Raw genomic sequence first — 14,639 nt, 5'->3', positions numbered from 1 at the left:
AACTTCTTTATGCAGTGTGGAATTAGTTAGAAGAAATTCCATACAAGGCAAGATAGGTCATGAAGGGGTAACTATGAAAAATCCCCACTCTCAGCCCACGCTTTGGCCAGCAGCACTCTTGCACACTCTGTCAACCAGCAGCAGCCACCAGGCCAAGGGGAGGCTCCCCAGCACAATTCACCCCATGCCCCCCACGGCAGCATTCGTGGGGCTGCTGCACTGCAGAGCTGTAGGAGCAACCCCGGACCCGGGCAAAAAAGCACCCAAGTCTCAGGGTTTAAGAGGTGACATTTCTTGAACTTCACTTGACGGGGAACAGAAGGGCAACAATGGCTCAGGTGTTCAATCAGAAAACACTCAAAGATTTCTCAGGTAGGGACTTAACATCATTGCATGGAGACAATTGAGAATTTGTAGAATCCTCTCTAAGGAAGGAAGGAGCATTCAGAGCCCCCTGTGAGTGTTCCCTTTATCCTGCCTCAGACAATTTCATATTCTTCCCCAAAGGAAGGTTAAGTCTTTTCTGGTAACAGATCTACCGTTTCAGCTAAATAAATAAATGGCAGAAAACTTAGGAAAAGGACTTTATTCCAAGTTCCCAGAGGTCTGTGCAGGAATCAACATCTGTGTCTCTCAAGAAAGGCTGGTTGAGACAGACTGGTTTAAATATGCAAAGAAATGGACAGCATTTTCATAGGGACACTTGAACCCAATTTCCCTTTAAAACCCATTGAAGTACCTCCCTCCAACACTACTCCATGTGTTTTACAAAACTCTTGCAAAGATCTGGATATTCCTTGGCTCACTGACAAAGGGAGGCCATTATTTAAAATCTGTTCTGAGAGCTGCTTCAGACGACAGCTGAGAGCAGCCCACGCGCACTCCTCTGTAACCCTCCAAACCAAAGTGATTTGCGGACACGGTTGTCCAAACTTCAATGCCTTTTACCAGTTCCGCATTAACAAGAAAGATCAAAAAACACCACAAAACTTATAAAGAATTTCCATTGGCCAAAATCTATTCTTAAAAGGAGCACAGCTTCATAGTACACGTAATGGGCTTCCACCCTCTACCGATAAATTTATTTCAGTGGACAAACTTAAGACTTGAAGAACAGAATTGACCAGAAGAAATCCACTCCAAAAATTATACAAGCAACAATAAGAGAAAGAATTACAAATAGTGTGATTTCTTTATTGTTAATGTTCAAAACTATCATCTTTCAACTTTTTAAACTTACCAAACTTCTTTGAACTAATCCAACACTTTTAAGAAATAATCTACGGCTCAGTGCTAACATAACCTACTGTTCAATACTAACTTAAATATTCCTAAAAACCTAATCTTCTAGTTGAAATAAAAAATCCAGGGTCCGCAGATGTCACGAGGCTGAAGCAGATGTCTGGTGCCAGGACTCCACTCACTGCTGGTCAAATTCAGAAATGCGGCTCTGAATATGGGCCAGCTTTTTGTGGAGGTACAGGCACCTGCTCTTCATTTCAGAGTAGCTGGGGCTACCCTGTGAAGGAGAAAGAAAACTTAGGGCATGCAAACACTTCTGCAGACCCTAGAGTCTGATGTCCTTTGCTTTTAAAAAGCCTTGAGGCAGACTCAGCAGTTACCATGGCCCTGCAGCTCTGGTGTCACACGTACCTGTTGTAACTGCTGATAATCTGCTAGGATTTGATGATGCAGTGCCTACAAGAGAAAAAACATGAGGAATGTTTCACCACCGCCATAAAATGCAAACTTTGGTAAAACACTAAAAGTTCATTCAGTCTGACTCTAGACTTTTCCTTCCCTGTCAGCCACCACTCTTCTGGGATATTTGCAAGAACAAATCTCCCTCTCCCAGCATCACCCAAGATCTGCAATTAAGCCTCTCAACAGGCAACAGAAGAAGCCCATGGTCTAAGACTCTGTTTGGGACATCTCTCCCCTTATTGTTTCTTCATAGACAGCTCCAAAAAGGTGTTTTGGGGCAGGGTCTGGCAAAAATCAGACCCAGCCCAAGCAGTGTCTGAGCATATTTGCCAATTCTACAGGTTCACTTTGTTTCACTAAGCAGTTCCAGGGAATCCAAAACACTGCTGTGCTGCAATGATGAAGCACAGCCTTCATAGTTTTATCCTTCTTTACCTGATAGGTTTCAGACCCTGGAATCAAAGACTTCCATTACTCCTGAAACTGTCTGAACTTCTTTGTAGTCTTGTCAATTAGGGAATGTCAATTCCTGTATTCGTCATACTCTGCATTGAAGTCATCCTTGTAGCGCTGGCGTTGCTCCAAGGAGACGATGGCTACGTATTTTCTAAGGGAAAAAATGAGGCCATTTTTCCATGAGTGAACTCTAAAAGAACATTCCAGTATGTTTCTAGTCCATAAAACACATGTATAATTTTACACCAAGCACAGGATATTGTCAAACACAGACACTCAAGTTTTGAGTCTGTTGCTCTGGGACTGACAATTTCTACTTTCAAGCTCATGTGCTTCAAGAGAATGTAATCAGGTAACTCAAGGAATCTGCCACATTTCTATGAAACTTACTTACTAATAGTTTACATCGTAGAGGTTTTCTTCATTAGCAAGTGGAGCACACTTAGAAAACATATGCCCTCATTTCAAATATCAAAGGACAAACAAACACAGCAGCTTCATGGAGAGGAGATACATTACTAAATTATATTCTCTTCCTCTGTAGGAAAAGCTTAAATTAGTTACATTTACCTGTGACAATACATCTGTAAAACGTATTTGTCAGGGACTGCATTTATGGAGTTGAGTGCACAGAGTTCTGACTTCTGACTTGAGTGCACAGAGTTCTGGACTTCTGAGCTACATTCTTGTCTGTCTAATGGCAGAGTTAATGATAATATCTGATTCTTCAAGTGGACAGCAGTTACATCACTGACCATGGAACTGAGGCATTTGTAATATAGCCAAAAAATCAGTCTCTATATCAGCCTGAAACCACAACTACTACCCAAACAGCATCTGCTCCTAAGGAGGGAAAAATTCATTAATGCCTAAAGCCACTGATGGGGGTCAAACCTTCTTCATTCCCTTCTCCCTTAAATCAACAGGCATGACATTTATCAAGCTCATGATAAAAATCCAGATGAAGTGGCAATGAGAACAATAGATGCCATTTCCCAACACTCTCACACCAATGCTTCTGCTCCTTTGGGCCTGAAGACCTGGATCTTTTTGGATGACATTAACATCTTTCACATGGGAATAAACAATTCAAACCATCCTGACAATGATATTTACAAGCAGTAAATCCTCAACAAGTTGAAGTTCAGTCCCAGGACAGACAACAGTTTGTGCCAAGGATGCATCCCAGGCCAGATACACCTGACCAGTGTGCAGGATAATTTTGAAAGGAAAACTACAGGTGGCTTGCAACATTTTGGGAGGCCCTGGAGCAACGTGACCCAGGGCCCTGCCAGGCCTGCTCCAAAGGCCGCAGATGCCCCAGAGCTGCAGGAGGCCTGACTGCCCTTGCCAACATCCCTGCTCTCACACAAGCTGGCAGCAAGTTCCAGACTTTTATCCACACACACACACACACTTCTCCCTCCCCTCCTGCACTGCAACTTCGATGAGGGGTTGCAGCAGCACTGCTGCAGCTGAGCCTGTGCAACTGCACTACAGGAAGGGAGGGCCTGTCTGGGCCTAACCCACCTCGGTGTTCATCTCTGCTCTGAGCCTTCCAGGCCCAACTAAACCTGCTCAAACTCACCCTTTCAGCACAGGAAACAGCTTGACACTGCACCCCACTGAGAGTGGCAAGGGTGAATTGTTCTTTTACTCACCTCAGATGGTCTGGTTGTTTGCTTGTTGCAGACCATGTGGAGGCAATGGAAGTCTCTTTTCTTGCTCCGGCAGAAAAGCACAATTTTGACACTCTTCATCAGGAGATCGTTAAAAGGCCAAAAGATCCCCATTGGACAGTCTTGAAAAAGTCCTTCAGAGTGTTCCTCTCACAGCTAATTACTCACAAGAAGCAACAACATTTAATAATACAACAGACACAACCTCCAAAGAACCCATTCTTGGAAATTAGAAAGACGGAAATGGCCACTTTATTCTATAGATTGTGCATTCCCACAGTGTTAGCCCCAGCTCAGCTTTTTGTATTTGAAGGCATGAGGCAGCATCTGCAGAGCCGTTCAAGTCATGCAGCAAAAGATGCAGTTTCACAAAAGACAACAGCTTGAGAGAGATCAACATCGAGGTTCTAACAAAAAATAAAGAAGAAAGCTGAAGTTCTTCTCATGCAATGTTTTTATCCCCATTTCTCTGCCAATTCCAGAGGACCACAGTTCGGATGAGTGCCTGCACTCTTGTCAGCAGGAAAGCCAATTCCATTCTATAGGGCTTACTGGCACTAAGGCTCCAATACCCTGCAGACAAAACCCAGTGCTCCTCATTAACGTGGCAGGATGGGCTTGGAAACAGCTCTGCACTTGGGAAATGCCCTTTGCCTATTGGCAAAGGCATTTGGGAAGCATTACACATATAACATCAAGCCCTCTTTCAAAAGAAATGTTCAAGAATTATGATGATATTAAAAAGATCTGTCATAAGGAATAGTCAGCTGAAACAGGAAGGAATACTCAGGATCTTGGTAATCTCTTTCTGTTTTCCATTTCAGGTCCTTTGCCAAACAGAAAAATCCCACACAATCCATGACATTCCTTATTAGCTTCCATTGCCATTGTTTACACAAAGTAATCTTGTTAAAACTCAGCCATTCTTGACAATGTTTAAACTACCTGAGCTTCAATTCTTGAGGAAAGAGCTGTTGTGCGATGTTCCACTTGCTTTTGTTGATTTTAGTTGGATAGCAGAAGAATAAAAGGAAGTGTAATAGTGGTAATAAAACTGGACAGAAATACCAATAGTCACTGTACGTTCAACACCACTTGGAAGAACAGCTTTGCAGTGAGCATTTCATTTCCAAAAGCATGTTTGCTCTCACACCTCAGTCTACAAGAAAGCTTCAGCCTAAGCCGCAACTTGAAACACAGAACAGAATTTCCTTCACTGGAAAAAAAGCTGGGCATAATTTGGGAACTGGTCCCTGAAGAATGCTGCTCACATGAGTTTATAGATTCAAGCAAAAATCCTTCCAAAGGCATCCCAAGGTTCACAGGTACCATGTCTATGTCCAGAAGAAATGTGGAAAGACCATCTCAAAGCGCCTGTCTCTACAAGCACACCACCACTAGCAAGAGGCATCTGCACACTCCAAACCTGCCTCCAGGCTGAACCCAATAGGGAATTTGCAAGCTCAACCTCCAAAAGAGACAACCCACAGATTTAACAAAGCAACTGAACTCTGCCCTGCTGGGTGTGTCCCTGTCATCAGAAATCAAGTGTTCTTTATGCATTTCTGTTTAGCTTTTCAATGCTGTTTCCAGTCTGTACCACTTCTACAGGTTTTGAAAAATGAAATTCTGCAGCAGGGATGGAGAGAAAGCTCCCAGCCCAGGTCAAAGTAGAACTCCAGGAAACCACAGCCTAGGTTTTGCAGCTTTTGCGGTTTCCATGAAAAGGCTGAGTTCAATGAACAACCATGGAATCACTGAGATTTGATCGACATCTTTCAGTGAACTAGTCTGCAATAAATGTGTGACAGGTTTCTGACTTCAGCAGGCAGTCTTGAAAATCTTCTAATGGAAAAAGTGCTGTCTCAGTCTACTTTCAGTTCAGTAGAAATCAGATGGAAAGAAAACAATCCATTCCCTTTGGCTTCCTAGTGCCTGGCTCTTCCTTTTAACCACCTTCTCCCAACAGCAATCTATTTCAGATTTCATTGCTCTTCATTGGTTTTACACTACTTAAAGAAAGAATTTATAAAAATGAGTTTAGAAATTGTAGTTTTGTTGTAGTTTTCCACAAGGATCCAGCAACACAGGTTCTGGGCTTTGCTGTTATTGTCTTCTAAACCAAGAGTCAAAATCTTATGTGATGGCAGAAAAAAAAAAGTCTTGATTTATCATGACCATCCAGCAGGGATAATGGCAGAGCAGTCATGTAGAGCAGTGCCTTCCTGCATCCAGTGCCCACTTTCAGAGCTCCCTTTTCATAAGGTGCAAGAGCACAATTAACTATTTCAGAATGCTGTCAAAGAAGGATTTTCCCATAAGATAAGCCACCACAACAGGAATTGTGAGAAAAGCACAACTGGCAAGAAGAAAAGCACGAAGCCTTGGGCTAGCAGAAGAGAAGGTTTGGAATTAGGACACCAGACGAAACCTCCACTGTAGAGACTGTGGGTAAGGAAAATCACTGCTTGCATGGCTTCTAGCCCAAGATGTGGGGACAGCTGTGACCAACCTGTGGATACTCCAGTCTTGGACAGTATAAAGGTGGCACCTCCAGAGAGACCTGGGGACACCCATCACTGAGCAGACCATGGGTGAAGAAGGACAGGCTGGACAACAGAGAGTCCATGTGGTGATGATATCTCCCTACTTAATGTCTCTCTCTTCCCCTCACCCTCCGTCTCTTCTCTCATTTCTTTCTATCTTCCCAGTTTGCATTCCCTCTTCAATAACATTTTTACTATTGACTGTGGAAAGGAGTCATGCTTGCACCTTAATTTGGGCAGAAGCTTCTCTTAATAACCAAATTTTTATCCCACAGTTATCCACACAGGAGTCAGGAAAACCAGCACATCAATACCTTCATCAAAATCCAAGTGGTGCCATTGCTTCAGCCTCCCCAATTCATTTTTCTCCCCGTTTGAATTGGGGATCTCCTTCTGCTCCCTGGCAGGTGCTGGGATCCTGGAACTCGGAAATTTCTCTGTTGGTTGCACCACATGAGTGCAGGGGGAAATAGAGCCAGCACTTGGAGACATGTCCAAAGAGAACAGAAATGCGGAAGGCAGAAGGAAAGAAGAAAAGTGGCCACCAGCTGCTGGCTGGACATGACTGGGCTGGTGGCCAATTCTCCTCTTCTTGCTCATCACAGGACTGGTAAAGTCAGAAGCCAGAGGCCGTTTCTGCATCAATAAGAAAACAATTCAGTCATTAACCTATGATCAGGGTCAGATTTTCCTCCCATTCTGAAAAAGTAGTTTTTTCTGAACTGGCCCAGCTTGAACACACATCTTTCTACACAAAAAAAGGCATTCAAACCAGGAAGTACTATGGGTAAACACAGACTCTATCTCATTCTCACTTTCCCATCCTACTTCAAGTCTGTAGCTAAAATGCTTTGGGAGAAAGACACTCCCTTCAGGAGCTCCATCAAAGGCTTCCCCAAAAGGGAAGGTCCTGCACATTCACATGACAATTTTACACCACCAGCAAGTCTGCTATAATTTACCATACAGTCCAGAATGTTAAAAATGCACAAAATACCTGAGCAGGTCTCACTGCAGCATCTCTCTCAGAAGGCCCCGGAGACGTTGCTTGGCTGGTGTTGGTGGTGTTATGAGATGGAGCTGATTTTCTGTATGGATGGTCCAATATTTCATGTTACAAGGCCTAAATATCAACTGTCAAAATACTTTCCTTGCAGGGGAGACAGACCTTCAGTGTCAGGACTCAAGGAAACAGCATGAAGCTGAGTTGGGGGAGCTTTAGGCAGGATAGCAGAAAAACATTCATGGCCCTGAGGGTGCTGGAGCACTGCAACAGGCTCCCCAGGCCAGTGGTCACTGCAGGAGGTTTCAAGAAGTGTTTGGACAACACTCTTGGGCACCTGGTGTGATTCTTGTGGTGTCCTGTGCAGGGCCAGGATCCTGGCAGGTCCCTGATACCTCACCATATTCTAACAATCTAAGCTTCATTAACCAGGAATATTTTTTTCCTTTCTCTGAAAGACTGAACTTACCCAGAGAGGATTAACTTCAAATTCTGTCTGTCTATTTCAGTGTAGCCAGGCCAATCAGTCTGAAGGGTTTGAAAGAGATGTTCCTTCAGACTGAAGGAATTATCCTTTGCATTCCACTTGGCTACCTACAGGCAGACATGTAGCAAAACAAATCTTTATCATGCTAGCTGCATGCAAACTACAGAAATATGATGGGTCCTGAACAGCTGCTTGTGAGAACCCAGTTTCAACCAATTATATCTTTTTGTACAGTTTGATTATTCCTCTGTCACATGAGTTTTAAGTCATATTAATGTCTCAGCAATTGGAAACAACCCAGGATCTCCATCCATATCTACCAAGTGTTCCTTTGAAAACAACATTGAGAGCTACAATGTGTAAGGAGAGGGGGATAGGCCCAGAGTCCCTCTTCATGTGGTAGAGCCAGGGCTCATTCCAGCAAAATTCTGCCATGAGAAGGCCATGCACATGCCTTGCTGTAATTCCTTTGAAATTAAATGAGATCCATATCTTCCTGAAGACAAAGCCACCTCAAAAAGTAAATTGTAGTAGTAAAACCTGAAGACCACTGATATCAAAAGTTCAGGTTTAGACTTCTTCAACTGACACCTGCTCAGAGTTCCACAGAAAAGTTCATTGGGAAAGTCTTCATCTATTTGACCCCTGCAACACACTGAATAACTCATCTAACACACCACTAACATCTGTCACAACTTTGACTTTTCTCCTGGAAAACACGATAAACGTTGATAATTTATATGTGTGATGATGTGTATTTTTACACACCTGAAAAAATAGTCGATGTAGCAAAGATACCCAGAATCAGGGATTCACTCCTCAGAAGCAGAACTCAGGTTGTGTTGGAAGGGAAGCACGTGTGTGTGTACCAGATCTCAGCAAGCTCACTCTGCCCAGTTGAGATTTCTACAAAATAAACCCCCACTTGCTCTGATATCCACAAAAGCCTGAGCAAGGCATTTCAGGCTGCAGGGCTGCTCACACAGAACTTTCAGATTGCAAACCTGGACCCTGAGGCAGTTCACATCTCCTACAGCACATTGACTACAGGGAAATCTCAAACATTGCAATGGAACAGGAGAAAATGTTTTCATTCATTACCTTCTAAGGAGTTGAGCTTTGAAAATTCATAATCAACTTGAAATCTAAAAGGACTCATGCAGCTGGGACAGCCGAACATGGCTGTCATTATATTGTGAATATCTTCAGGGTAAAAAAGCCCTGCCACTGCCCTGGGCAAACCCAGCAACACACTTCACAGGTTCAGGGAATGAGTTCTTAAAAGTCACTGTGGGATCAACTGAAACTTTATTAAATTTTCCTCCCTTGACTAGCTTTCAAGAAATTGGTTTCCTAGCTAAAGAAGAAATGTTTCTACTTGATATAATAATGCTGGCATAATTCAGTAAGAGACTAGGGAAACAGGGAATATTGAAATGGAAGGAAAGAACCACTGCATCTTTCAATGCATGTGCATCTTATTGCTGGCTGTAATAACAAAATAACCATGGAATTCAGAGGAGCACTCAGAATTTACTGAATAAAAGAGTTCCAAGGAAGATGGAGATTTAATTCATATGACAACAAAGAAACCCTCTGCTCAAAGTTTGGCTACCACCTCTGTCATGGAGGATGTGCCTGAAACACCCCTGGAAGACAATCCCCACAGATCCCAGCAGAAGCCAAGTATTATTGAGAGGCCACCCACTCTGTTCAAATGAAATACAGGCCTCTGCAATTCCTGAAATTTTTGCTCCAGAACTTCTCCCAGGAAATTTTTAGTGCCATGACAAACCATTTCACACAATCAAGGAATCCCTGGGAAGTTACTCAATGAAGCAGTTAAACTGTGCAGGGAAAAGAAAGAGAATGGAATAAGGCAAGAGGAGCAACAACATTACAAACTGTTACTCATTGCCAGCTATTCTAGAAAAACAACAACGCCCCAATAGTTTTGAAGTTATCTTTCTTTTCGTCACATGGACCTGCAGCTTGAGATCTCTGGATGAAGTTGATGGAAAAACTTAACAGGGAGCATTTCCTAAGTTGTTCACCAGTATCTAATTTAAAGAGTGGAGGAACAAGTGACAATTAGGAACAAAAGAATAGTGTGGTGGAAATAATTCTGTCACAAACTCCACAGTCTCACCTGCTGAAGGATCTTTGCAAGGCTGCCCTTGTCCTTTTGCATGACTCCATCTCTCTGCAAGCAAGCAAGCAACTCTGGCTTCTTGTAAGCCCTCAGAGCAAGTAAATGAATCACCCTGTCCCTGTAGGGTCGCCGATAAACAGCACTGTTCCCTCTCTGCAGGCTTCATGGGCTTTTTCTCTTGTCTTCAGGGGCAGGACATGAAGTGTGTGATTTTACTCTTCTCACATCTGCTTGTTTTCCCAAAGGAAAGGAAAACAGAAAAAGAAGTGTCAAATGGGAAGTTGGCAGAAGGCAAAACAGTTGATTTAAAATGATGATGGATATCTTGGGGACAGAGCTGATATTGAATATCCTTGTGGATCACTTCCAACTCACATATTGTCTGATTCTGTGAAAAAGCCCAGTCCCTAACTGGTACTGTATGGAGCATATTGGAAAGGAAACCTGTACCCTACCAGCAACCAGTCCTGTCTCACCTGAGTTTCTCTGTGCCAGCTCAAAGCAAAATTAGCACCAAGTTCCACAACTCTCTCACTACTGCCAGTCCTAACACCCCAGGTATTCAGTGTTAAATATTCCCTTAGGATCTATGTAGATTGCCAGCAAGAATCACACATGTGAAACAGAAAGTCCCCAATGAGAAATTCAGAAGTTGAGTTTTGTCTCTTCAGAAGCCACCATGGTGCTGCCTTAAAATGTTCTGCACTAGGCTAAGGCAGAGCAAGAGCTGCACTCGCAGGGGCAGGGATGTCCCTGCAGGCAGGTGACTGCAGCCACAGCCAGGTCAGAGCCTGTTTTGCTCAGGGCAGCTGGCTGTGCCTGCCTCAGCTCCCTGATGCAGGCAGCACCACTGAGTGCCTGGAAGGGGAATGTGCACCTGGTGTCTGCCCAAAGCCAGGCTCCTTGGGGAAACTGCACTCAGAACAGGTTAATACAAATGGCACCACCTAAGCACATTGTGCTTTGAGGGGAATGTTGGAATCCATGGACAAGATGACATCAATATCTTCCATTCTATTTTCCTCAAAAGAACCCAATGCAGAATTTTGCAAAGCTATTAATGACCGAGATAAAAAATTAAATCAAGCATGGTTTTCCCATGCTGACCTTATGAAATTCTTTATGCAACTTTCTGAAGGGCATTTTCTTTCAATTTCCCAATTAGATTTAATGGATAATGACAGTGCCTATGTTGTAGTGCATTTTTAAGTTCTCTTGTGTTCCCCCATTTTATGTATCATTCCCCTTTTGTCCTTGTAAAATGGTTCTTCCCTCCCCAGTTTTCCCGCCACAGCTCTCCTGACAGTTATGTTACTATGGTTACCCCTGCCCCCTTCAGTTGTCAATCGTTCAAGTTATGTAACTTCCCCTCCCTTATTTTACCATATAAGTAAGCTTTTCCTCCTCCCTGGGCTCAGTCAATCACCCCCCACTCCTCCCAGCTTTCGAGAACCTTCTTCTCTTTGGGGGATGTAATTGGCTGGGGTCCCGGGGCTCCTCTCTAACCTTGTATTTATTGGATATGTTTGCATGTCAGTTATGTTGTGCATCTCCCTATATGTTTTCCTACTTGCTAGCGGGGTTTCCTCCTTTCTCCGCCCCTTGCCTTTAAAACCTCGCCTCTCCCCTTGCTCGAGGCCATTTTGCTGGTCGGTGCCCTCTCTCCGTTGGTACCTGCCATCCTTCAATAAACCGACGTTAACCCCCAGCAAGTGGTCACTCCCTTTTCTCGTCTCGTCCAGCGCATATAATCCAGTCCGCGATTCGGCCCAGCCCGAGGCCACGACGCCAAGGGGGGCTGATCTCAGATGCAGCGGAGATGTCGGCCGTTTCCCCTCTAGCCAGCCGGACTTGGAGCCGCATACGCGTTCGCGCAGTTTGATGCCCAACACGGGCCGTGAAGTGGACGATTGACCACCGACCGGACCCTGCGGAGTTGGATTATAATTATCCTTTGGACGCCAGACTATCCCGGGTGGTAGCAGGCCCCGTTGTAGGGGCAGCGCTCCCTGGGGATCAGAGTCACAGCTCCCAGCACCCGAAGAGGAGGACTCCGGAGACGAGAACCGCCGCCCCGGCTTTCATTTCCGCCACCGTCAGATCGGCAAGTCTGGGCCCTGGAACTGGGGCTTCCCCCCTGCCTTTTTAAATTTTCCCTAGGAGTACATGCCCTGCTCTAGGGACCTACTCCCTACCCTTTTCCCTTGAGGGCTGGATAGTCCTCGCTCCCTTGCATTTTTTTATTTCGGTTCCCTGTGAGTGCCGGATTCCCCAGACTTGGGGCCCAGACTCACCACCCAACATCCCTTTTTCCTTCTATCTGAACCGCCAGACTTGGGGACAGTGGGGAGAGCAGGGGCTGGCGGTGGGCGGCTCAGTGTTTTAGTTTCTTTATTTCAGGGCGGGTGGTTTTTCCATCAGTGGATTTTCCCCCTTCTATAGGCAGCAGTTCCTGCCCTAGAAGGTGCCATGGGTGTGGGCTTGGGAAAATCCCAGAAGGGAGTTTATTATGTTGTTAAAGGCTCTCTGCTTCAGGGTGGCTATCAGGCCCCCAAGCAGGAGCTGAAACTTTTAGTTAAATGGGTTTTTTCTAAGTTCCCCGAAGTTTCCCTGGAACTTGCAAAACAGCTTCATTTAATTTTGGCAGCCGTTGTAGCCAAATTAAATGAAGCCATTAAATCCGGGGAAACAAAGTTGGCTACCGTGGCATATTGGGCGGGCAGAGTGCATGCCACACTCCACCTGTCAGGGGAGCTGAGGAAAAGCCTTTCTAGTTCGTGTTTGTCTCCCCGTTCTCCTGGTTTGATTGCCCCTACCCCTCAACCCTTACCCTCTTCCCATAGGCAGGAGCCCTCGAGGGGGATTTTGAGGGCCGACAAGAGGGAGGGGGTCCATCCTGCCCCTGCTCCCCCTCGAACCGCTCAGCCTCCCCCTTCGAGGAGCCCTGGCCAGGCTCCTTCTCTTCCCTCACCCTCTGACCCAGTTCCCAAGTCCCCGGTTAGTGTCCCGAAGTTTGTACGGTTTATGGAAGGTTTGCCAAATGGCTCCCAACGAGCACATGATGGCAGCGACCGCATGGTCGTTCCCGCCAAGGCTCCTTCTTCTTCCCCCAACCCTTTCTGGCCCAGTGCCAACCCCTTCCTTCCCCCCGACCCAACCCCACCTCCTGTTGCCCCTCCTCCGGTTTCAGTTGCCCCTTCTTTGGTTCCTCCCTCTTTCCCACCCATTTCTCCGCCCTCAGCTCCTCCCAAGACTCCTCCCATTGCCCCACCTGCAGCTCCACCCCCAATTGACTCCTCCCCTGCTCCTCCCTCATATTCTGCTCCGCCTCTGAACTCCACCCAGGGGGCGGAGTGGGGTGGTGTGCCGCACCCACGCCCTTGTCCCGCCTCTTTGCCAGACCCTGCCTCAACCTCCTCCTATTCTGGTTCCCACGCTCCCTCTTCCAGTTCCCACGCTTTGTGTTCCGGGGGGGGGGGGGGAGGGGGGGGTGGATGACCGGAAGCGGAAGCCGGGGCAGGCGCCTATATTGGAAGCCACTCCGGTTACGTACCACCTGAGTGGAGAGGGGTGCTCCCACGCCCAATGAGTGCCTTTAGCACAGGCCCGGATCAAGGAACTGTGCAAGGCGCAGAAGGAGTATACCCGGGAGTCCGAGTACTTCAGGGGGCTCATCCGTAACGCCCTAGCACAGGGAGATCTGGTGCCTGCGGACCTGAGGGCCCTCTTCTCTAGTCTCACTGCACCCATAGAGTTTAGGGTTTGGGTAGCAGAATGGAGGAGGGAGATCTTGGAGGTTCTCCCAATTCTTTGGGGGAGCCCTTCAACGTCTCATGATGTAGATGGTCTGGTGATTTCAGAAGATCATCTGGTAGGCAAAGGGCAGTGGGCAAACGGGGCAGTGCAGGCAAGGGCTCTCTTCCCACAGCAGCTAGTAGAGGCCGGCAAGGCGGCACAGCAGGATAAGCTGGCTGTCGCTACCTCTCAGTGGGAAGATGATGAAGCCGAAGCTGCCCCTGTCGCCGGACCTTCAACACCAGGGTCCAGCAGAAGATCAGCGGCCACCCACCCCTGCCACTTGTGTGGCAAAATAGGACATTGGATGCCCCAGTGCCCCTTGAGGCAGGGGTTTCTAGAATATAGGAGGAAGGAGGAGGAGAGAGAGAAAGGGCCAAAAAACTAGGCCCTGAGCGCAGCCCCTCCCTGCGTAACGATAAAAATGCAGCGGGCCAGTTAACATCCAGCGGGGAGGGAGGAGAAAAGGGAGAGCTGCCTTTCACTTTGCCGGACTTGACCAGTCTCTTGGACTTGACAACTCCAATCTGTGGTGCTTTGCCTACTCCTGCACTTAACACTATGTCCTCTGTTTCTCCCTACAGGCTGCAGCTCACTAGGGATCTCTGTCTTCCTAACAGTGACATTCAGCTGGTGTCTGTCGACCTGCAACACCCGGGTCGCTGGAGGAAACTTCCGGCTGTCAAGGGCATTGTAAACTGCTCCTTTGACAGCCAAAATCCTCCAGTGGTCCGACACTCCGGCAGCCACCAGCAGCTGCAGCCTAAAACCAGGCCCCCGGTTCTTGTGAAGGATCCGGAGACCTGGCAGATGGAGG

The 14,639-nt window shown here is 46.4% G+C and overlaps 1 protein-coding gene across 1 annotated transcript; it reads right to left on the bottom strand.

Annotated features, from left to right (window-relative positions):
- Nucleotides 1-1,420: 1,420 nt before the first annotated feature.
- Nucleotides 1,421-11,708, bottom strand: LOC134432552 (RNA polymerase II elongation factor ELL2-like). The gene is given in 7 exon segments (XM_063181397.1): nucleotides 1,421-1,519; nucleotides 1,654-1,698; nucleotides 1,862-1,868; nucleotides 2,180-2,311; nucleotides 7,858-7,982; nucleotides 10,025-10,180; nucleotides 11,634-11,708. Coding segments are annotated over 7 exon segments (639 nt in total).
- Nucleotides 11,709-14,639: the final 2,931 nt, after the last annotated feature.

The sequence above is a fragment of the Melospiza melodia genome, chromosome Z, assembly GCF_035770615.1.
Source record: "Melospiza melodia melodia isolate bMelMel2 chromosome Z, bMelMel2.pri, whole genome shotgun sequence".
In the NCBI taxonomy this organism is placed as follows: Eukaryota; Metazoa; Chordata; class Aves; order Passeriformes; family Passerellidae; genus Melospiza; species Melospiza melodia.
Note: the sequence above shows the minus strand (reverse complement) of the source record. Positions and strands in the feature narration are given on the sequence as shown.